General features: G+C 39.0%; 1 protein-coding gene across 1 annotated transcript in view; it reads left to right on the top strand.

The window, feature by feature from the left end:
• The window catches only part of wwox (WW domain containing oxidoreductase), a 344,609-nt gene that overhangs the window by 10,245 nt on the left and 309,225 nt on the right, over window positions 1-25,139 (top strand). The window contains exon 5 of the mRNA XM_007889206.2: window positions 8,457-8,563. Within this exon, the coding sequence (XP_007887397.2) occupies window positions 8,457-8,563 (107 nt within the window). The remainder of the gene's footprint in view (window positions 1-8,456; window positions 8,564-25,139) is intronic.

The following is a 25,139-nucleotide window of genomic DNA, read 5'->3' as shown; positions in this document are numbered from 1 at the left end:
CATTTTGAAAAATCAAATGAGAGAAGCCGGGGCCTCAGAGGTATGCAATGGGATGGTAAGACTTGTGTGTGCTCAGAAGTCCACCGCACACTAAATTCAACCATTCTGTCCTGATGAAGAAACTGGTGGATGTTGGACAATTTCTCACAGTGTTGGAGGACAACTGAAGGAAGCAGCACTGGTTTCCCACTTGCTCACCTCCCAGTTTTAAGGCAATATGTTGCTTTCTTTCCTGCTTAGTGGGGATGGGAAATGGGGAAAATAGAATCTGACAAAGGGAAGGGAGGAACTTTGCAAAAATATTCCTCTAAAAACAAATTATTCTTTTAGTTCCACCCTACCACCTCTCCTACATTATTTATAAATAGCGCCTTTCACGTCGGGAGGAGGTTGACGAGGATGTCAATGGAGGCTTGGCAAAGTATTTAGGAGTTGGATTGTAATGTGGCTTTAATTGAGACTGATGACGCCCTCCCGCAAAACCACTTCTTAATTGGGTATAATTTTGTTTGGCGCACTTAGTGATAGATAGATTCAGCATCGCTCAGTTCCTTACCGGGCCTTCAGTGCTTTGTGTTGAGAACAAGACATAAAAAAATGGAAGGCAGAGAGAGCAGGCAGAAGTGGACAAAAGGTTTCAAAGAGAGATCTTTAATCTGCTAATGCTAGCCAGGAGTTGTATTTTTGTTTTTTTTGAAAAGAAGGTTGAAAAGACCGATTTTGTGTAATACGGCTTTGATAATGACTGCAGCAAGTCAAGTTATGTGCATTTTGAAAAAAATAAATATTCAGAGCTAAGATATCGTTTGCAAGATAAACAAGTTTCCTGTACGAACATTTTAGGATTTTTTTATAAGGACAAAATCTGGTTTGTAAAAATCTGATTACTGAGGTCACTTGGTCAAATAATTGTTTTTTTAAAAAAAAAAAAAATTCCTTGTACATTTCTGTTCAAGATTCATTTTGTTTGGCCCTCGTGAATTCTCGTCAGTTCCAAGAATAACTGGTGTTTCTGTTTTGAAAGACGGGGGCTAAGGCAGGATGTGGCTGAAGACTAACACAAAGGAATCCAGAGGAGAATCAGTTACTGGAGTAAGTTAGAGGCAGCTTCCAAGAAGAGAGTTGAGGAAGAGGAGAGTGACAGTGAGTTTGAAACAGGACATTTTGGCGCATGAAACATTCAAGTGATTCTGCGTGTGTTTGAGTGGATAGCACGTACTTCCTTTAAGGGCTTCGTGCCATCTTTTACAAGTAGAAGTCGACTGGAGAATGTTCACCCTGGAAATGGTTTTTTAAAAAAAAGTAGGGAAAACTACATTCAACGTAAAATATTTTCTTTCTCCTTCCTTATTCCTTGAACAAACCTGTGTCGTGAAAAATGACTTTTAAAACAAAAAGAATCATTGAATTTATGTGTTATATTTTATATATTGTTAAATATAAAATCCTAACCCCCAGCTCGGGACCAAATCCCTGACTGTCCAGTGCCTTGGGACGTCCTCCCGACATGAAAGGCGCCGTGTAAATGTGGCAGTGGGTCCTTTAATATATTTTATTATCACTACTTGTATGAGGCAAAATATTTCATATGCAAAGCATTTTTTTTGTTCCCTTCTATTGTATTTTTCCTTTCCGTTTTAATGAAAGTCTTGCAGTGAAACTTACTATTGAACTAAAACAACTTTTTCAAATTGATCTCACTCCCAGTACAATGTATTCTTGTGTAAATTATTTAAACAAATATTTGAAATGACTTTCATTAAACTAACAGCGGAAATCCATATTCCAGGTTTGTGCTGTTTCAAGAAGTACTTTTATTCCAAAATCTACATGTAGATTTGTGGCAGTGAAAGGGGTAAGTATATGCCTGGGTCTCCCTGAGCTGAGGGGATCTGGACACAGAGTACAAGTGGAAAATTGAAGATGGTGAAATATAAGATGGTTGAATTAGTGTAAGGATCAGTGGTTTTACTTCTGGGGGTTTTCTCGATGGTACGAAAGGAGAATTCAATGAATGGACATTCTCATAGAAGGTGTTCTGTTTGAAACATTTTATTTTCAAATTGGCGCCAATGCAGTTTTCCTTTTATTTTTTAGTGTGAATTGTCATGACCGAGTGAAATCAGAGACAACTAATGAGAACGCAAGTCTTATGAATTGTGCCTTGTTTTGCTGGGATCAGGGAAAATCCCACTTTTGGTACTTAGGTCATTAATTTGACTATTAAGTCTTTGGAATATCCAAGTTAGAAGATGGAAATACATTCTCAAGAAAGCCAGCATAGATGCATAAAGCTGAAGATTTGAAAACAACTTTGCAGCCACCTATAATTGCTGCTTCTGGCATGTTTTCTCTCTTGAAGTTGTTTAACTGTAGTCATTTGCTGTACTGGAAATGTTAGTGAAGAATAATAACACATTTGATGCAAAGTCTCGTGACGTCAGTGACTCAAAGCACTTTGCATTATGAGTTCCTTTGAGGCAAACTGAATATCACACAGACAGGGATGGCAGCTGATCCATGTCAGCAGCACCCAACAAATAGCAAAGAGTGAATGATCAATTGATGTTTTCTCGTATTTAAATAAAGATTTTTTTTTTCCGCTTGTTTTAATGAAGAGGTGTCTTCTTATTGCCTGTAATAAAATACTTCAAAAAGCCGTCTAAAAATGACAGCTTGTCTGGTGATTATGATCATGGAAGCCTTGATATCGAGTCTCTATCACATCCTGACGCCTGACCCCAATCTGGCAGCAAAGGCCTGAGTTCACTCGAACACTACAAAAACACTGACCCAAAGATCCTGCTTTGTCTTTGTCTGTATGCATTGCTGACACATCTTGCACAGTCAGCTTCTAAACATATGCTACTTCACAGCTTTACAGTGGTGTCAGATCAATAAGGTAACTGTACTGGTACTTGATCTTTCCTGGCATATACTAAAACAAACATTTCCTAGAATAAACCAGTCCATCACCAGAAGCTGGGGAATATAGCTCCCAAGTATTGTACACTGAAAAGACACTTCACATCAAGGGTCCATTAATTAGTTTGTCACTTATACTCAGTTACAAATGTCTTTTCTTTTTATGGTTTAGTTTTGATTAGGTTCCTGTAGGGTCTGTGGGCAAAAGAGCATTTGAAAGCAATTCACTCTGACCTATTAATAGGACCTTATTTTGTAATCGATATACATGTGATCATAACAATAATAATAAAATAAAATGCGTTTTATAGCACCCTTCGTGTGGGGAAAAAAAAGTTTTACAAAACTGTAATCGATTGGAAACAAAGTGAATGTTATTATCTCGGCAAATGTGGCAGTTAATTGCACATACCCTAAAGGTGCAAAACGATGAGAAGCCAATTTCTTAGAATTTGGGGGTAAATTTGGATTAGGAGGGGAGATATACAGAATATATAGATTTAAAATCACCCTTTCAGTACTCATTTTTGTTTTTCCTTCAATGCATGTATTGAATTTTTACAAAATAAGACTCTGAACTCTGGATGAGTTTCAGAATATGACATTAATAATAATAATCCTTGCATTTGATACAACGCCTTTTCACGTCTTCGAGGAGTCAAAGCGCTTCACGGAACATACTGTACAGCCAATTGGCATCCACCGCAATGTTTAAAACTTTCTAGCTCCTAAATCCATTTTTCTTTCAAAAAAAACTACAGTACTCTAATTTTTGTTGTAAATGTATTTGTTCCCCTTTTGGAAATCCGTCTCCATTGATGAACCTTTTTTGCAGGTTATGGAACAAAAGCAGGAGCTTTCAGCTGAGCCGTTAGATTTGTCTAATTAAATGGAACAAAACAGACTATCATTTTGTGGAACCATAACTTAAATTTGTGTTCTTGATTGATATAAATTTGACAAGTCGCTTCCTCAATAAATCGAGTGCGTTTATGGAAATATTTATTTGATAAAATGGTGACGAATAATTCAGTGAATTTCAAATATTTTCCTAACATAGAAACGACAGGAGACACAGCTTTCAATTTGTTCCATTAATCTGCTATTAAGTTCAGGGGCTCTCTCTGTTGAGAGTTGGTTCAGTCCTGTCTTGTGTTTACAAAATACATTTGTATTGTGTTGGAAAAGATGAACCCAGAATCCTATTTAAATTGTATGGCCGAGAGGTGAACAGATTTCTTGTACTGGTGCGTAAATTGTACCTGGGTTTACTGATGTAAAGTCGTGTAGGAAGGCTAGACTTATGCATGGGATGTTACTGTTATCAACTCAATAAAAAAAGTTAAATTATTTTCGCAACAAATCGTTCTTGTGGAAAGCTTTTATTTTGTTGTGCATTTATGGAGAGAAACCTTACAATTTAAAATTCTTGTTAAACTCAAAAGTACTGATGATGCAAAGTTTACAACTTTACCTGAATTTTGTTGATGAATTTAATTTGGAATCCCAAGTCTTCTGTGTTCAGACTGTCCGTCTACATGTTAAAAAGGTAGAAATTCATTCTTTCATTAAGAATAATGTTTTTGTTAACCATCTAAGGGCTAATTGCTGAAAAAAAATCAGCCAAGAGCCACAAACTCTGACCTCTACCATTTGTTTCTGAGTCAATTCCGCTGCATTAGCAGTGTAGTGAGAATTGAAGACAGTTTCAATGAAACTGAGCTTTGAGATAGCATTCAGCTAATGGCAGTTTAAACCCTCTAATTATCCTTTTATATTAAATGGAGGGTAGCAAATTCCTTGGTAATTCATGTCTGAAAGAATACAATATATTGTTTGAGGTCCCACACTGTTTTACCTTATTGACTTTATATAGTGTGAAACCCCAGTGGTATTTTCCAAAGGCAGTGACAAAGTGGTGCCAAAGGCACATTAAAAAAGCATAAAAGGGGAAGGATGGCAGAGGATTGCACATTGTAATTCAGTCTCCGGGATTTAATGGAGTACTGGTTCTTGAGGTCTTTCCTCTTGGCTTGATGTCTTCTGATCTCTTTGTGTCCACTGCCAAACGTGGATTACTACAGTGTATGTGCCTTTTGCCTTTGTCGCTTCGCTTCTGTTGGTACTGATGCCATTACCAGCAGCGCCGAGTACAATTCTTGTTCATCCTGTAGCTTTCCTTCTTCTCTATTGTAAGTCTGCATGTTGCGTGTGTGTGGGCACGTGTGAGTGTGCCCTACTTGGTCACGTGTATTTTGCACTTGTGGTATGCTCTTAACTTCAGAACAAGTAAAAGGAGCAAGCCATGTGTGCATCGGCATGAGATAAAATTAAAGACATTTTCAACACAGAAGGAAGCTATTCAGTCAGTCTTGATAGCTTTATTTGGCTATTTTTGCTCTTTTCCCCCAGTGAAGTTACACTGAGGCCTGTTGTATTGCCCCAATTACTGTCTATGCTGAGATCATCTTACTCAACATAAAGTTGATGGGACCTTTTTGGCACTCTACAGCTCACAGTGTGTTTGCCCGCTGTGGCAATGGTAGAGTTCTGTGGACTGCTTTCTCTGCATTTCCACTTTTCTGTGTTACGAGCCGTAATTTTTATAGGCTGAATCCTACAGCCTGCAAACAGTGCAGCCTGTGTTTCCTGGAGTGTGTGGGTTTTTTTTTCATGTGTTTGTTCAGAATAGTTCATTTTGGCACAGAGTGACAAATACATAACACCAGTTAGACAGTAATTCTATATGGGAGGGTGGAGTTTCAATTGGCGCACTTAAAACTTTCAACCACTTAGTATTGCACTGAGATTTTAGTTGGGAGACACCCCGAGCCTTTATGATCAAGATTTTTAAACAACAGTTTCTTCAGACTCTGACTTTACTGTAAAATGCTACAGGATCTGAGAGATTTTTTCACGCAGCGAGTCGTTTGGATCTGGAATGCATTGCCTGAAAGGGTGGTGGAAGCTGATTCGATAACAACCTTTAAGAGTGAAGTAGATAGTTATTTAGGGAGGACAAGTTTGCAGGACTATGGGGAGAGAGAGCGGGGCAGTGGGATTGATTTGGAAGCTCTTTTCAAAGAGTCGGCACAGACACGATGGGCCGAATGGCCTCCTGTGCTGTATAATTCTATGATTCTATGATTTTCCTACCATAAAATTATTTAGATATCAATATGAGTTTTCCTGTGGACTAAAAGAGCAGGTAGGTCTTCTAACAGGGCTCAGGTGTTTGGCAAGTACTTGCTAGGCGAGGAAGACTAGGTGAACGTTTTTTGAATGAAAAACTCTCAGCTAGCCGTGGATTGTAAATTTCATTAGTGTTTTTTCTGTGCAAGCTTAATGTTACAGGTGTACAATAGTGTTTAGTATCCTAGAAATGACAGTGCTAAAGTGCATTTAGTCTGTTGAGCCTTTCCTGGTTCAAAATTTGCCACTGGAGATAACTACTCCAATCTCAATCAATGCTTTATCTCCAAGTCATTCTATATTGTGAAAAGTTCCTGTTCACCTCCCCATTAAATCTTCCCGTGACAATCCTTTAGAATTTTAAAGATATTATTTGTGATTTTCTCACACAAGGACTTGAGTTGAGCTATCATGTGTCAAATCACTACCCATTCCTCAATTGGTAATTAATACAGAATATTTCAGGACCAATTTTCCTAAGCAGTACATGCCTTGTCCTTAATAGCATCAATATGAATCCTGTCTTTTCTTGAGAGCATCTTTGATTGTGTCTGATTATCCATCAAAGAGGTGTCTAATAGGGTTGAGCAACTCCACATTTTCCCTTCTGTGGATTGGAATTAACAAGTGGGGCTTCACTAAGCTGACTTCATGCAGCTTTCTGTGGTTGAAATCTAACTTCTGATCATTCTAGGGGTCACTAACTGGTAGAATGCCACCTTCCAATCCATTGCTAAAGTCCTCGTTACTGTATTCCTGGGGAAACGTCCAAGCGACTAATGGGTGTAGGCGTGCAATGTTACATCCTATTCTACTTCTGCCAAACAGCTGCCAAACCAGTGGGAGGGGCCTTGCAGGAAACAACTTTAGGCATTCGAGAAATTTTTAGTCTGACATAGAAACGAGCCCTCCATTGTTAAGTCGAGTATGTGGAATTGGCTGATCAGAAACACCAGGTTAGCATAACCTCCTTTATGCTTCTCAATAATAATTTCAAGCTAAGAGCTCCAACTACATTCCTCCCCCATTCCCTCCTTTCCCTTGGCAATTGAGCTATGCATAAGCTGGATCCACGGTTTCCAACCCCCCAAACGAAATAGGATACGTGATGGTCTGGACTTGGTTTGGGACCGAAATGAAAAATATTTAACAAGATATCAACTTGTGGTGAAGTGTTCTTGTTTATTGTATTATTGCTCGTGAGTTCTGAGGCTTAGCTCCTTACACTTACATCTCTCCCTCAATTTGTTTGATGAGGAAGGGCAGTTGGTTTTAAGACCATTTAGTCATGGAGATAATCTACCTTCTTGGCCCCGTGAAACCATTGTAAAACGTCAGTGACTATCTGTGGCGATGTGAAGTATTGGAACCATAACATCTATTTTAAGAGAATTAATTTTTAAATCCTGAGTGATTGTCAAGACTTTTTTTTATCGCAATCCTGTCACCTCAGACACAAGAAGATTCCGATGAGCTGCAAATGCACACTCGGTGTTTAACAGGCAGTTATGAGGAATTTGGGATTTGCCTCCCAAAAGCTACAAAAAAAAACAGAATATTTTGTAGTTTTTCTTTTAAAAAAGAGCTCGAAGAGTAAGGGAGGGATCAATTAAGCTGAAGATAGGCATTCATTGCTGCATTTTTTAATAGACCACATTGAAGTTATAGTCAGCAATTTAAAAGATTTTGTCCAGGTTGTGGCAGGAGTTTGCTTTGGTTTCCCATTAAATGTTTGGAACCCATTTGGAAGGGTTTTTACCGTTGGCAGTTATGCCAGTAGAGAAATAAATAAATGGCACTGAACCCCCATCTCATTTATTAGGGTAGTATTCAATAACTTCTCTTTAGGTGAGTTTACAATCTGGTATCGCCATTTTGGGGTATTGTTGTATTTGCAGCTTTAAAAACCGGCACTGACGCATCTTTTTTTAAAAAAAAAACCCGCAATTTTTAATTCAAATGTTAAATGAAGTGGAGATGGAGGAACGTAGATTTTTAGGGTTGTGCTATTATTGTAACAGAAATATTTGTAGAGCACTGTTACGATGCATAGTTTTTGCCTCGTTATCAAATTGCTTGTGCTGTTGTATTTAAACATTTCTACACGTAGGCAATATTATTGGGATAAGTTAACTGGCAGACTAGTTGGTTCGCTATACCTCTGGGACTTTCGTGTTAAATGGAACCATTGAGAATATGAGATTGTATGAAGCACTCTGAAATAGCAGCTTATTGAAGCAGACACGTGTACAATTGCAGAATAATGTATTTATTCTTAATTAAAAATCTTAATTGTGTAAGTAATAACATCAATAACGTTCTTTTTCTTTTGGGGCTAGGCTTCGAGACCGCTCGTTCCTTAGCTTTGCACGGAGCTCACGTCATCCTGGCCTGCAGGAATCGCACTCGGGTTAGTGAGGCGATACAGAAGATACTGGAGGAGTGGGTGAGTAGTAGAGCACTGTGCAAGCTGCAGTGAATTCCTCAGCATGCTCGTCAGTCGGGCTGTGGGTCGACCCTCGTTGAGGAGATTTATCTGCCCTGAGTTCCAGACTGATGTTTACTCGATAATTAAATAAAATTAGAAGCCTTGTAATGAAGGTTCCCCCCTCCCACCCCACCGAGAGTTTGTTTCCAGCCTGAGAAGCTTGTTGGAAAATCCTGAGAATAGACACAAACCTGGATCATATTTCCTCCCACCCCAAAAGGCTGTGGATTATGGCTGGATCCATTCCAATTTTCAAGACTGAGGTGGATAGATGTTTGTTAGGTCAGGGTATCAATGGATACGGGGCAAGGACGGGTAATTGGAGTTGAGGTACAGATCAACCATGATCTTCTAGCAGAGTGGAACAGGCTCGAGAGGCTGAATGGCCTCCTCCTGTTCCTATGTAAAGCCGCGGTGGATTATTTTGCCGCTGCTGATTCAACCATCGGAAAATAATGTCAATATGGAAAGAAACGATAATGGGACCTCATTCTAATATGACTATCACTCCTGCAAGGATAAGATACCCTCAGGCAAAACGTGTGAGGTTCCTCTGTAATAAAAATAAAATCACTTGCCGTTGCTTTTGCATTCCACGCTTATCACTGCAGTTTTTAGAAAGCTTTTCATTACATTGCGACTTAAAGGGAAATTGTATAGCTGCTCAGAGAGCCTCAGCCACCTCTAGACATCTGGCACTTTCAGCTCTGGAGAATTGAGCACCAAAAAAGTCCTGGCATCTGTTCAGCGAATGCTTTTGTTGCTGCTGATATTCTGTGTGTATTGCACCAATGCGTGCAGTACAATGAAAGCATCAGTGAGGCAGTGGTCACAAGGGAGACAGAAATAAGTAGGCTGTATGATTCAACGGAGAGTTTTGCATGGATAGAAAGATATTTGAACTTTAACTACAGTTACTGATTTCCAGAGAGAGAAAATTGAGTTTCACACCTTCTTACAGAGATTTGTTCAGTTTCCTTCGCTGTCTTCCCCCATTGAAAATCACCTCCCTGCACACTGCAGCTAAAAGTAAAGGAGTCAAATATTTTGAGGGGTGCATTTTATCAAGCCAGATCTTACCATGGGATAGTTTTAGTACTCTCTGTGTGCGCTCAAGCTCTTTGCATTCGGCGGGTGTGAAATTTCTTTGCTCTCTCCAGTCTCCCTTAGGCATGAACCACATGTGTCTGAAGCTTTGTGCAGTGATCTCCTCCAATGTATCAGTGGCTACACTTATGCGACTCAAATGATAGTTTTCCATCTGTTTTGCACCTTCCTCTTGTCATGTGGCTTTGATCAGGAACTCGGTGGAATGGAAGAGAGGGAAGGAAATCCAAACCACCTCTCATTGCCTGCTGCTTTACTTTTAAAGCTGTAGGTAATGCATTTTTACTTAATTAATGACTTTTTTAAAAAATTGATCTCCTGGACTGTAGTGTTTTTTAAAAGATTTGTAATATATTTTATAGCAAGCATAAGTATGAGGGATTAGTGTCTTCTATGTCAGGTCACTCTGTGCCCCCCCCCCCCCCCCCCCCAAAAAAAACAAACGTGTAAATTCACTTCTAATTATTTTCTGCTTTTCGCCTGTTTGTTTGGATGTGGGATTGTTAACCTTTTCAACTAGACCAGATTGTTTGGTGTTTAGAGGTAATGCAAGCGCTTTGGTGAATCAATTTGTTCTGCATCAGTGTAATAATTTAATTATAATTACAGAAATGTGTTTCGAGCAGAATAAACATGTTAACAACCACTCCTGATTTTATTTTGAGGCCATAGTTCTGTGGTGCACGCACATGGCAGTACTAGGGCAATGTAAATTAGGGTTATGAATTCAATACAAGTGCGTTAGGCAATTTTTTGTTCAGTATTAAACAACCTTGACTGCAGTGGAATTTTCATAGTGAAATTGTTCATAACATCTTACTTGAGGTGGAGATGTGTTTAGTGTTACTTACAAGGCGGGGATGAAATGGAGAGCCCAAATTCAAAATCGGTTACACTTAAATTGCACTCTGCTTTCTTTGCCTCACAAGTGTTGATGAAATTGGAAGTTAGCTTCAGATGATTTGGGAAAACATTGCTTCAACACCTTCGATTGGTCACGGACACGTTTTGTAGAAGAGTTTGGAATAGTTTTGCAATTTTAGCCTATGATTTCTACTGAAGCAGAACTGCAAGTTGCATCAAAGCCACGAATGCAATCCCCAGCATTGTGTTATTCCACCACTGTGCTCCCGACGTGAAAGGCGCAATACAAATGTAATCTTGTTGTTGATGTTGTGCTCCCTCTCTGTGAACATAGCAAGTTTCCTGACCCACCGCTTTGAATTGATAAGATATTTCAATTGTTATCATCCTGTAGTTGATTTAGAATGAACGCCTCTTAACACTATAATTAAGAGGGTCACTTGGTCCACAGAAAATGAAATGTAAAATACAGTTTGAGAGAAAATCCTTGTAAACCGTGCGATTTGTTCGCTGTGTATGAAATAATGGAAAACTTTCCTTTTTGTCTAATATGCGATTGAGGCAGGAGAGGAAGGGATAATTACAATGGGTAGGTACGGAATAAGAGCAGTGTACCCGAACTCGTTTTTAAAAGATGAACTTTGTAAGGTCTTTACAAGATCTTAAACCTGAAAACAGAATGAACTGTCAATGTTCAAGTTCTCAATGGGCTATAACTTGTGATCTGTGTGCACAATCGTAATGGAATGCATTGTTCTTATTTTCAAGTTGCTTGGGAATTACAAGCTGTTATCGTGGGCTTTTAATGAAAAGAACAAAGCAAATGCTAAGAGTTGGCCAGCAGCAACAGTAGCGTGTTCACGATTGGACCGTAGGCAAAGCCTTGATTGCATATTTCTTATGGTATATTATTGAATGGGTTTCCTAAATTTAGAATCAATGTTGTTAAATACATTTCTTGTCTCTGTGAAGCATGTTTATGATAGATTGAGGTCTAATTTGCGAGATGGGTTAATGATGTGCAGACGTATGTGTAAAGAGTGAATTAATGTTGCCGTTAATTATGTAATTACCCACCAATGAAACTGATTACATATGATCCTTTTCATTGGCTAATTATTAATTAAGTCATTACACATACGTTTGCACATGGTTAACCCACCTCACAAATTAGGCACATTTTTGCAAAGATGGGATGAATGTAAATACTCAATAGCAAGGATTATTTTGGTCATCCAACCTGCATATTTTTGGTGGCATTCAATCGCATAAAAGCCATGCAAACTACAAAAAGAGATGTAGGGTCCTGGATTTAGGATGTTCCCTGTACTCTCCTAACTCTTAAACCCAGGAAACAAACAATTCAATTTCTCTGTTTTTGATTTGAAAGCTGAGATGAGAACAATATATCAGACTTCCAAAAGAGTTTAATCAGAATAAATACTCGCCATTTTTTTCTTAAATACTGGTCATTTGGGATTTCAGATTGTTTCGTTATAGATGAATCATTTGTAACTTGGTATATGCAGCTCTTTAAATGCATCTCTATTATAGCCTTGTTGTGGTGTATTGAGGGAGCTAATTAACTTTGATTACTCCACTAATACTATGGCACTTTGACAGTCCTGCAGATTTATGACTATGGCAAAGTAAACAAATGAATTGCAGGTGCTGGAGCAGAAAGAATAAGCTTCTGTATTACAGAACTTTAATTACTAGGAATGTGTAGTCAGGAGAGAATTACTTGATTAATTACAGGATGCTAAAGTTTGCTGCAAAACCTAAGTATTCTGTTAAAATTTGGGGAAAAAATGCTCATTTTGTAATGAAAAAGATCAGATATCAATGTGTACTTTCTTTTTAAAAAAAACTCTTATTCTGTATTTGAAAATGTCATTACTGTACTTGTGAAAGTCTTCTCTGACAAACTGGAGTTGCAGGAGGAATTTAATCCAACCCTGGGTGTTTGCATCTGATTATGAGCCTTGCTGCTCGATTTCTTGCACAAGTTGTTTTTCTTGTGTTGAGGAATGTGGGAGTGGGAAGACAAGAGGAACTATCACAGGACTAGCTGTACGTCCAGAGATGATAAAGCCATGAGTAAAAATCACAACAGTGGTTCAGATGATCTCATCCTTCTAGAATACCCACCGTATTGTTCTATTATAGCATCAAGCCCTTTCCTATGACTACTTTGGCCTCTATCATTCCTCACCTGTTGCAGCTGTTGAATACTCTCCATGTAAAGAAATACTTCCTGGTCTGTCCAAACATTCCACTTGAAACTGTGCCCTGTTGTCCTACTGCTTTGGTGTATCTGAAAGTATTGTTCTGGGAGATGGATTAAATAAAGTAAAGACTGAAAGACTAAAGAGTCAAAGTGTTGTCCAAAGGAACTAAACTAATGGCAAGGTTGCTTCAGCACTGAGGGCTAACAAGTCTGCTAATGGTTACTTGGTCCCTCGCTTGTGTGATTGCTGGAACGTCTCTCAACTAATTCCTGGAAATGGTGCGAGCCGAAGTCACTGCTTAGATAAAAGTATTCGAGAACAATCAACAGAAATAGGCAGAAAAAATATTTAATGTTTTGGTTACAACTTGGCTTTTGATGGAAAGTATCTTAACTTTTAGCATGTGTTCTATTCTCCAGGGGCCCCCACAGCTGAGAGGAATTAAGAACCGAAGCTCAGATCAGCTTTGGAGAATCGGGGTTTGGCAAACGGTTTGAATCTCTGAATCCAAGTTCTGCATTCCAGTTCTTTCCCAGATTTGCGCAGTATTGCTGGGACACTGTACGATTGACCAATAATCATATTGTATGTCCAAGTGTTTGATGGGTGTTGACTGGTAATCCAAATAATGAATGTTTCAAAGTTGACCGGCTTGTGAACAAAAGGGCACTCTTCATCTTTTGCTGCTAAATATCATGGTAAATACTCTTATCATCCCAGATACTGATACACGAGGAAACAGGGACTCCAGCCAGCCAGCCAGCCAGCAGTGAGGCTAATGTTTCGGTATTTGTTTTGGTTCAATCACAAAAAGATGCGTCTCTTTGTTTGATTCAGACTGGTTAGAATTGTTAACAATTAGTCACTTTCGACTTGGAAGTTAACCTTCTGGCACAGCAATGGCTTAGTTTTGCCTCAAAATGCTTCAAACGCGGTCTCCCTTGTCTCTCTAAATAACATCCATATGCCGAGGTGTGTAAACTCCACATGTGCTGTAGATATCTCTTGTCGGCAAACGGAATTGGACATTGTACAGCCATCGATTAAAAATGGTACAAATGTGTCTGACCTGGGAAATCAGAACTTGGAATTCGGTTCATTCGTATGCGAGAAAGAACTCCCATCTGTTATGATTTTTTTTCTAAAAGAACTTTATTGTTCATCTCAATTAACTGTTTCACTTACAATGTATGAAGACAAACGCATGAGTTTCTGGAAACAAGGATATCACGAGTTTGTTTTCCGAAGGAAAGGATCCCTGTGGGCCAACAGACACCTTAAGCTTTGGGTTGAATAAGTTCTTTTTTTCTGGTTGAGGTTGTAGTAGCTATTCAAACTGACAGGGATGTGTAACTCTTTTCAAAAAAAGCAAATTCTAGTACCTTAGATTACTGCAAGTGCAGTAATCTAAGACGCTATTGGACACAGCGTTCAATTTGAAAGGGTTTTTCAATGTGTGAAAAGTCACTATATTTTTTTTTACAAAAGCTGTCCTTGAAATTTACTTGCCCAGGGTAACAGGAAATGGTACATTTGGAGTCATGATTTATATTAACCTACAATGAATTATCTGACATAAATCTTCCCCGGAGCAGAACAATTTTCATAAAGGAGCCAAACAAAAGAAATTAATATGTAGGAATTAGCAATAATTGTTCGAGTTTTAACACTCTTTTTTCGCCAGTGTTGACCTGTAGCTACTCTTGACTAAAAATACCTCGGAAGCATAATTTTTTTTTGTGAATGGATTCTTTTTTCCCCTTGGATTCTTTTGCTTATTCCTTAAATTGTCTTCTCTCTCCCTCTCTCTCTCTCCCTCACACACACACACACATACGCCCAACACGCACACACAACTAACATTCTTTGCAATGAGAAGGGAGTACAAGGAAGGTGTTAACCAGTTTACTGGTAATGCGAAAATGTTTAAGAATTTCATACTGTTCATTCACTTCCTATTTACAGCCCGGCTGCAATCCAGGATGCGAGCTCTACAGTGTGTGATATGGCATGTTGGTAAACTTACGAATATAACACCGCACGTTCTATCTTATTAAATTTCTGTTTTGCCGTTGTCTCTACTCGCTTTCGTTCCCTGGTGTGGCAGAGGTCATTGTACGCGAGAAGATTGGAGCAAACTAATTTTGGCATTGCTACACAATCTATTTCCAGCAGTTGGCTGAAATCCGATATCTTTTTGTTTGAAGAAGATAATCTGAAAAAGATGAAGGAATAAAGTTGGCTGAAATGAGCCTAACTTCGTGAAGCCTACAATTGCAAATAATCAGACTGGTTCATGACATGTATTGTTAAAATGTTGAGATCAGATAACAAGGCTTTTTAGTTCCAATTGAAACAGCAAATGTTTAAAGGCACAGTGCAGCACCATAATAATACTAAAAATATAATTATAATCCATGCATTTGATTTGGGCCTTGTGCCACTGAAATGTCTCAAAGCACTTTACAGGATTTTACCTCAAAATATTGTGATTGTTGTGTATATACACGCAGATTATTATTGATTACATTATAATTATAATTGCATTCTACCTCCCCCCTCCCTTGCCCCAGTTGCTGGGTTAAATTAGAGTTAAATCAAATAAAGAGATAAATGAGTTCCATTCTCTTGAGGTCCCGTGAACGAATAAATTGTCATTTTAAGTTTAAATATAGTGAGGGTGCAGAGGAAAGGAAGGACATGTGGGACAATGTATTTGAAACATAGGAGCATCCAAGCTATGACAGAGCAAGAGTAGAAGTGACAGCAAAGACAACAAATTACATTTGTACAGCGCCTTTCACATCGGGAGGACGTCCATTCATCGGACAACCCTTTTGGAGTCTAGGAATGAAAGAGAAGCATTTGACGAGTTTGCTTAGACACTGGGAAAATCAAATCATACCCCATCTTGGGCTCCGTAAGAACGAGGTTATCGAGGGAGAAATGAATGTTTGATATGAAAGAGGAAATCAAGCTTTGTGGAGATTCTGATAGCAAGGGAGTGGTTGTGAAAGTCACAACTGAGGTCGGAGGAGATGGATGGCCAGAAAATAAGAGAGAACTAACGCTCTTTGTGGAAATTGCTTATCCTTCTGCACTCTTCTGATTCGGATCCAATGCTGAAGGCGGAGGTCAGCATTTATTATACAACCCACATTTTCTGTTACAGATCTCATCCCCACCCTCCCCACACACACAGACTTTTTTTACCCTTAAAATAAATACTGGTAGTAATGTAATCCCTCTCCATTTTGGGCTAAATATGTTTACCTATTCCATACTGCAGCTTTACCAAACAGTCTACAACCTACCTTCGTTCTTAATCACTAAAGAGCTTCATTGTATGTTATGAAAACATTAGACCTTCCTCCATTGCAAAGAAACAATACAAGTTACAGTAATTTATACAAATCCCAGTGTCTTTGCATTGAATTTTTCTCTTTTTCATGTGTAAACTGAGTATCAAACTTCAAACTTGAATAGCATTTCTGTGTGCTTTGACCTTGATGTAAAAATGCCACAGACACTATTGAATGCAAATCAAATGCAACCTAAAATACTGTCTTCGGAGAACTACGAGGACAAAATCTGAGGACGCACATAACTTTTTCTTCGCACAGTTAGACTTGCGGAAATACTTCCTCTTCTTGACAGTTTCAAATCATTTTTTCATGGAAGAAAGCACACCAGTGATTAAATGCGAAATTCTTTGCCACGTGGAAACCTTTTAAACTAGAATCTGCCTTCATTTTTTTTAATGGGACATCCATATCCCTGGATGTCCCTGTTTGTTAATGTTTGTGGAAGGGTTGCATGATATCCTGGGTTAAACACTTAATTTAGTGACGCTATTAAAACTCTTAAGGTTGGAAGAGTTATCAGAAATCCTTATATCTGGACGACAGGCTGATCTGCCATTGCCAGAGTTTTTAGCCAAGGCAATCAGTCTGGTTATGGTACAAGAGCATCTTTTTAATGTTGATCTTTTTTTTGATGAGCACATCTCGTGTTCCAGGGCAAGTGCGATGTACAATTGATATTTGTTAAACGGGTTTCACCTAGTTATTAATCTTAATAGTTAAGTGCTGCTGACTTTTTTTCAACTCTTTTTGAAATTTTTTTGAAGAATTTGTGCGTTTCGCCCACAAACATACAGTGAATTCACTTTACAGTATATCCTGTGAAGCGCTTTTGAGACGTCTGGAAGATGTGGAAAGCACTATATCAAATGCAAAGATTATTATTATAGGAAAAAAATCATTGAAGCGGCTAGCTTCTTCTTGGTAATTCCGTCTGAACACTTGATCAAACAGTCTTAAGTGGTGCTGTAGAAAGGGATGCTAGGAAGAACATGAAAACGACGAGGATAAGTTGCTTTAAGGTCTCCGATTCCTCCAATACCCTACGTGAGATTGGGACAAATCCCTGTTCGGAATTGGGTGCCCATACACAGAGCCTAATAATAATCCCTCCAAAACAAAACAAAAATAAATTGGTCATTTTCAATCTACGACTCTTTGTGGGACATTGCTGTGCGCAATTGGCTGCCGCGTTCGTCCACAAATATACAGTCAATTCACTCTACAGTGTGTTCTGTGAAGCGCTTTGGGACGTCCTCCCGATGTGAAAAGCGCTATATCAAATGCAAGGATTATTATTATTATTATAACGCTATTGTATGTCAGCACATTTCCAACCTTTTGTAATCAGGTGCTGCAGAAACAATTGACTCGTGTCTACTTGGTGGTGCATGGCCTTCTGTAACATATTGGTGTTATCCTTTCATATTGCATCTGTTAGGTTCATTTACACTGCCTTTACTGCCTTTCCTTTATTTTGTAGCTTATCATTCAGGTTTTGGATAAAGTGACTTTTTGCTGAGGCGAATGACTGGACTCTTCACTTGAGAAAGGTTATTGTGAAAGGTTATTGAATGATTCAAAGTTTCACTGTATAATTCCTGCACTTATAGAAAAATAACTGATTTTTTTTCTACTTTACCCTTGTTTAATACCAAGCTTATTCTGCAAAAGTTTTTCTCACTCTTTGAATTAACAAGATGTCTCATTCTTTTCCCCTTCATTGTCCAAGCTTCAGTTACATTTTAATAATGGACAAATTGCTTTTAACTCAGAGGTTTTAAATGTTTTAGGCTGCTCGGACGAAAGATTTTGTCCTCTTCTTTTTCTAATTTAATTCACATTTTTCCTTTGCAGAAAATGGATTTTTGCTTCAACACTTGCATCCAATAATAATAATAATAATAATTAACACGTTCATGTTTCTTGTTTACTTTTTTCCCTCCTCTGTTCTGTGATCTGCAAACTCTGAACTCTGGCTGCTGGCCTTTTCATATTGAAGCGATTTAGTAGAAACATTGCAGCCAGTGATTTTACAGTGAAAGGAACAAAACACCACTTATTTTGGTTAAAACGGATGAAACTTTCTTGCATTTGGAACATACGTATAGCCTATCAAGCCTGCTCAGCCATCTGTGTTGACCTTGGAAGAAGAAAAACGCATAAGGAAAGAACTAAAGAGGGCACAACCAGATTGGCTTTGCGGTAAATCATAGACACACAGGTCGCACGGAAACCAATATTTTTTTTTAGCAAATAGAAGACAGGTGTGGGAGATTCTTTGGCAGTGTATCGAGGATTGAATAAGGAAAGGTCCTCGTCAGGACCAAAAACCAAAGACAGTTTGCACTAACCTGGTTTCTTGGTGTATATATTTCTGTGACTTGGCTTAGTTTTATTCAGCTAGACTTTTGATATTGAGTTTATCTTACAACAAAGTATTATTTGTCACCAAGAATCCTCCACATAATGTACTCTGGGAAATAGTTCTATTTATTAATGGAGAGGAAGATATAGTGAAGGTAGTCCTCTTTGCTTCAGAGTATATATCCAAAGAGATTTATTGTGTAATTGAGCCGTTAGAATATTTGGCAGTGTGTCTGGCAAAAGACTGTCACCTCCAGTCTCCTTGCTGACCCTCTCAAGGCAATATTGGATCCATTCATTGGTGGATATCATTAATCTAGAGGGATTAGCATATTGTTGCAGAGGGCAAATATCTCAAGTTCAAACATGTTGGGAGTGCTGTATTGAGATCTGTGTGAATGTACAAAGTAAACAGATTGCTCTGGTTATCATTAAAGGAGATGAATGAATCCAAACAGACTGCACATGTGGATTTAAACGCCAGCAAGAAGTGCAAAATATGAAGTAAATGAGTTTTATTACGAATTCAGAAGTTTCTTGTGACTACTTCAAATTATTTCAATCCCATCGCCCTGCGTTATCCCCGTACTCCTTCATGCCCCTCTCTTCCACATGGAAGATAATCAATGCTTTTAATCCTGCACAACAAGCGTTGGCATCTGTGTGGCTCATGTGCCGTAGAAATTGATCTGGAAATGACCAATGAAGTTAATTGTGTGTTCACTCAGACACTCTTGATATGCAACACAAGTATGTTTGATCTTCTCAAGTTCAAATGCTGTAATATTATGCACCCTATAGTACATAACTACCTTTATCTGGATTTGTACCTATTTCTGCCTTTATTACCATTGTAACAACAACAACAAGATTACATTTGTATAGCGCCTTTCACTTCAGGAGGACGTCTCAAGGCGCTGGACAGAGTACAGCATTTCAGACCCGAGCTGGGGTCGGGTGGGGGGGGAGATGGGTGGCAAGAGAGGGGAGGGGAAGGGGGGTGGCCGATGGCATGGTTGAAGAGGAGGGTCTTGAGGCAGGACTTGAAGGAGGATAAGGAGGGGGCGAGGCGGAGTGAATGGGGGATTGAATTCCAGAGTGGCTGAAGGCTCTTATAATAATAATAATATAATATTCTGCCAATGGTGGGGTGGGTGGGTCGGGGGATGTGGAGCAGCCAGAGCCGGCTGAGCGGAGGGCATGGGCGGGTTGGTAGGGGATTACGAGGTCGTAGAGGTAAGGTGGGGCGAGGCCATGGAGGGCTTTGTAGGTGAGGACCAGGATCCTGAACTGGATCCTCTGAAGGATAGGGAGCCAATGGAGTCGGGCGAGAATGGGGGAGATGGGGTCACGGAGTTTGGTGCGGTAGAGGACACGGGGGCTGCAGAGTTCTGGATTATCTGCAGCCTGTGGAGGGAGGACTTGGGAAGGCCGACAAGCAGGGCATTTGCAAAGTCGAGCCTGGGGATGATGAAGGCATGAACGAGAGTTTCAGTGGCCTGAGGGGTGAGGTGGTGGCGGAGTCGGGCGATGTTATGGAGGTGAGGGAAGGCAGAGCGGGTCATGGCTTGAATGTAGGGGAGAAAAGACAGTCGAGGGTCGAACAAGACACCCAGGTTCCTGACTGGCGGTGAGTTGTAGTGTGCAACCATGGAGGTTGATGTTGCCAGAGCCTGAGGTGCTGAGGCGCTGGCGCGAACCAATCAGGAGTAAGAGGGAGGGGTAGGGAGAATGGAGCCTTAAGGGTCCACTTCTTGTTTAATGAATGGTTCTACCAGGTCACCATCGTATACATTATTTATCAATGCCCATTTAGTCAATCACAGACGCTGGGAATGCTAACCCAAGTGAAGAGATGTAGGACATTGAGACTAAAAGTATCTTAACTAATGAAAAGCCTGAGCAAATATGCTGATGTGTGGAAAAATGAATAATAAACCTTGTTAGGCCATTGGGATATGAATTAATAATGACCATGTGGTCTGATACACTTACTGTTCAATGCAACTTCCAAAAATGATATTTACATACCTGTGAGTGCAATTTTATGTTTCCTCATTTGTGTGTCTATTGACGGTCACTTATTTCTTTCAAAATGGATTGGAGCTATTATGGAGAAGCAGCTCTGAGCTGCGTCTGTTTGTGTTGCTTTGAGGCATTGACAGCAGAATTCATGCGGGGGATGGATATTCCGGGGTAGTGGCATTATTGATTAAACGAATGTTGGATGATTAAAACTGACAAATACAGGGAGAGTAGCTGACATGTGAATAAGATGGGTAAGTGTCACAATAGGGGGTGTGACTGTTCATTTTTGTTTGTTCAATTAGGTAAGAAAATCCCTTGGTTTCATTCTCAATCCCTCTTGGTCTTTCTGGTCCGCTCGTTTAGTGCAACCAAGAGATGGTTGTCACTCTCTGGTCTTGGGCCAGACAATGAATGCTCTCTGTGCTGCTCTGTGCTGTCTACTAATGGTTCCTCAGTGGCTGGGAGGAGGAAGATTTACTCCAATTGATTTTCCCTCTCACTGCAGCGAGGTGCATGGTGTGTGCTTGCTGCCTCCCCCACGTCAGGGTCGCTGAGTGGGGCAGGGGAATTGAATTTGGGCCCCACCACTGTTATCAGTATGGAAATATGAACTGATATCTGTTATTTCCCCACGTGTGACTGCCAAGCCCTCTGGGACCCTACCCTGCGTGAGAGGCGTTATATAAATGCAAGTTGTTGTTGCTTATACAGCCGGGCCTTTCCCCTGGGACGTGCGGGAATCTTCGTAGGGTTTCATTTGTACCCCTCCATGTGACTGGCCTCAGAATATCATTGGCAAATGCCTGCAAGGGAGTCACTTGGTTGATTCACAACTAATCTGTGCACAAATGAATTTTTTTTGAAAGATGGAGCCGTGAGGAGTCTTAATCTGCATTTAAGAAGCAACGCTCTGTATCATTTTGGAAAAATGCTTCTTTTGGCTGGCGTTTTGGTCAAATTGTCAGAATAATACTGTCGTCTCATTTCACACCTGAATTAGAAAAGCAGTGCAGGACATTGCAGTCTAGGAATAATAAAAAAAAATAGCAATTTGGATCGAAACTGCCATAGAATTGTGTATTGTTTTGAGGTATCATGCATAACCTTCGAAACGGAGGGCGAGCAATAAGTAGTGGTTAATTCGCAGAATAATGACGAGTTCTTTTTCAACCTTTTTCAGCTGCATTCAGAGCGATGTTGCAGCGGCTTTTTACTTGATACACTATCATTTCATGCTTTTTGATCCCATGATTAGATAAATGCAAAGTAAATGTGACTCTTTCTGTTCATCCTGTTAGCATTTCAATGGTGCTTTTAATGATATTTTGGCTCTTGTGTTTTTTTAATGTGAATCAAAGTTGGGAATTGTTTGTTTCCAGACCCATTTTGAGTCCATTTTTAAACCGGATATAAAGTCTCTTTTTTTTTTGCTTTGCCTGACACCTCCCTTTTGCGCGATATTTAATTGGTTTCATATTAAAGAAGGTGGGGTGGGTGAGGTGGGGGGGTAGAGACGGAGAGAATGGAACTGTTCTGGGGGTTTCGCATTCTTACCATTCCCTCCATAAACACTTTAGAATGAGAGATTAGACATATCTATTACAGCCTTATTACTCATTGATATGCTGCCTGAGTGGGCCTGAGATGAAGTGTACATTAAAATCCAAAGGGTATAAGTATGGTAATATTATTTTAGTTAAATCTCTCGTTTGTACGTTGATTTGATTTTATGACAGTTCTGACAGCTGTATTCATGAAGAGAATGCGACGGACCCTATTGGAGATACTAAACAGACAGCTAAGTTTTGGCTTTAGCTTTGGTATTTTACACGATCCCCTTTTAAATTCTGCCTTTCTTTTTCATTGCATCTCCCCGGAGGGCATATAAAAGTTCCCCTGAAGAGAGTAATTACAGTTCGGCCCTGCTACATACGCTCGCTCGCAGATACTGGGAAGAAATCCGAGCTGCTTTTAAAGTAGGCCATTTTAAATAAAAATGCAAATGAGCTGCGTTGTAACCACATTAATTACCCACCCAGCCTCAAATTACTACATCTGTGTTGATTCCACACACTATTTACGATCATGCGAAAACGAACAACACTGGCGAGGAGTGGAGAAAGATAGTTGTGTTAGGTGTGCTTTGGAACCAATTAGGCTGAACTTCCTCTCCACAGAGACCTTAAAAAAGCATAGACTTGCAGTGTCAAATAATAACATTAACTCAGTCTAGATTGGAGAAAGTAATGTAATTACATTAGTAAGCTTGTTTTTGCTTCTGCAATGTAATTCACGGTCTGCATTTTAAGTAAAAAATGGCCCCAACTCTTTTGTTTTTAAATCCTAGAGGTTTAATATGTGCAGCTATAATAGTCAGCGGAAGACTTCAAGCTGGGCAGGGGGTAGCAGTACTAACATCTCTAATAGTTGTCTTATTTATAATAATTTCATTAAAATGTATGTGTGTATATATGTATATTAGCTCACTCAACATAGCGCTCCTTATTTAACCTTATTGGGGATTTGCATAATCTGCCTAACTGTTGTGTAATAACTGAACACGATTGTTGAACACTGTAAACTATACGACTTCATAGGATCACAAGAGAAGTACAGGTACAAGGACTCATAAACCCATTTGATCTTATTCTTTCAGAATACTAGCACTACCATCTTATTATACATATTGTATTTATATTATATATATATGTCTATAATGTTCTAGCCTCAATCAGCCTTTCTGGTAGAATGTTTCACCTGTTGCTTATTCTGCGTAAAGAAATACTTTTTGATACCATCTCTGATGTTGACTTTCACAATCCTGAACTTGTGCTCATTTATTCTACTGCCATATCAGGTGTGAAAGTGTAGTTTTAAGTTTACTTGCTTTCCTTTTTAAATATCACTCTTAGAGATGCATTGAAGCTGAGCAGCCCCAAGTTATCTAGTTGTTTCTCATCATTCATGTGAGTTATGAGCTCATCATTTGTGTCTTAATCTTAATGCCCATTGACATCAGTTTAGAAAGTAGTCCCTTGTAGAGTACTGTATCAGATGCCTTTTGAAAATTTAGGTACATCAGATCATATGGCTTCCATGGTCAATTTGGAACTGTGTGTGAGATCTTCTGAAGTCTTGTTGGCCATCATTTATTAGGTTAGTTTTGTATAGTTCTCTTGCATGGAGGGTTTGGAAAATTTGGATTCAGATAAGGTTTCCTCTGTGCACAAAAAACAAGAACAAGGGCTCATATCTTCAAAATAAGGACAACAAAAGAGAGAATAGGAAATGCAGGAGCATTTTTTTATAGTTGGTGAAGTGGTAATAAATGGCAATATGGGTACGGAGCAAACTACCAGCACATATTGTGAGACAAGAAACTACAAAGGACTTCAAAAAAGGAACTATGCAAGTTCCTGTCAACTAAAGGAGTTCAGCGTTTCTAAAATTTTGAGATTGATATATCAAAGGAACCTGGAGGACATTGGATGGGTCAGCTCGCTGGGGTGGACGGCCGAACAGCTCTTGCCTGAAATTGTAACTGTACAATATCACCTCTTGTTGACTGACTGTGAAGTAACATTAAGAGGAGCCATAATGTTATTAATTATTGATTATAATAATAATTATTTGGTCACTCAATCCAAGACTGTTTGTGGGACGCAGCTGTCCGCAATCGGCTGCTGCGTTTCGCCCACAAAAAACAGTCAATTCACTTCACGGTATATTCTGTGAAGCGCTGTGAGACGTCTCGAAGATGTGATGAGGAGCTATATCAAATGTAAGGATTATTATCTAGAATGTACACTTGCTCTCTGTCGCTGAAGGTGATTTTCAGAGAGGAAATTTAAACATAAACATTTTTTTACCAATGGTGTTATGTAGAATTGCATTTAATATAACCTTTCAATAATTGAATAACTTTTCATTGAACATTGAAACATTAAAACTTTTTGAAAAATAAGTGAATGGAATTGAGCGGCTTAAGATAATATCCTAGATTTTTTTTTTGCCCGGTATTTTTCCCCATTTTATTTAATGCTAAATATGATCAGACAGCTGAGCTTCTGCAGAATATATCCAGAGGGTTTAACTTCCACTCACTACGGAGGAAAATCATTTAACATTTCATTGTTAAGTGGTTGCATTTAGATAATATTGTTCATTTTCTTTTAAATATCCCGCTGAGAAAATGATATGGGTGAAATGCCTATTTTTCCACTGTGCAAAAGCAAATACTTATGCCCAAAATGAAAGACTATCACAGTCATATTATTCAACATTTCATTGTGTCTTAGAAGGCTATCGAACAAACATATTAGTATTCAGTTTGAAACTGAAATTAAAGAAATAGAATTTTTTTTACAGTTAACTTGTAAATGGAAGTTATAAATTGATTTGAACACTATACTTTTGTTTTTTTATTTACATTTCTCACAAGCTGAAGCCTATACACTACACAGTGCAGACTGGAACCAATTCAACAGTAAATTCCAAGATAAGTATTGACCTTCTGTATATTCTGCCAAGATTAGGTTGGGAACAGTTCCATTTTGGGGGTCATCGTTAGTTTTT

The sequence above is a fragment of the Callorhinchus milii genome, unplaced genomic scaffold (genome assembly GCF_018977255.1).
Source record: "Callorhinchus milii isolate IMCB2004 unplaced genomic scaffold, IMCB_Cmil_1.0 Scaffold14, whole genome shotgun sequence".
Classification (NCBI taxonomy): Eukaryota; Metazoa; Chordata; class Chondrichthyes; order Chimaeriformes; family Callorhinchidae; genus Callorhinchus; species Callorhinchus milii.
This window is presented reverse-complemented; position numbering and strand designations above follow the sequence as displayed.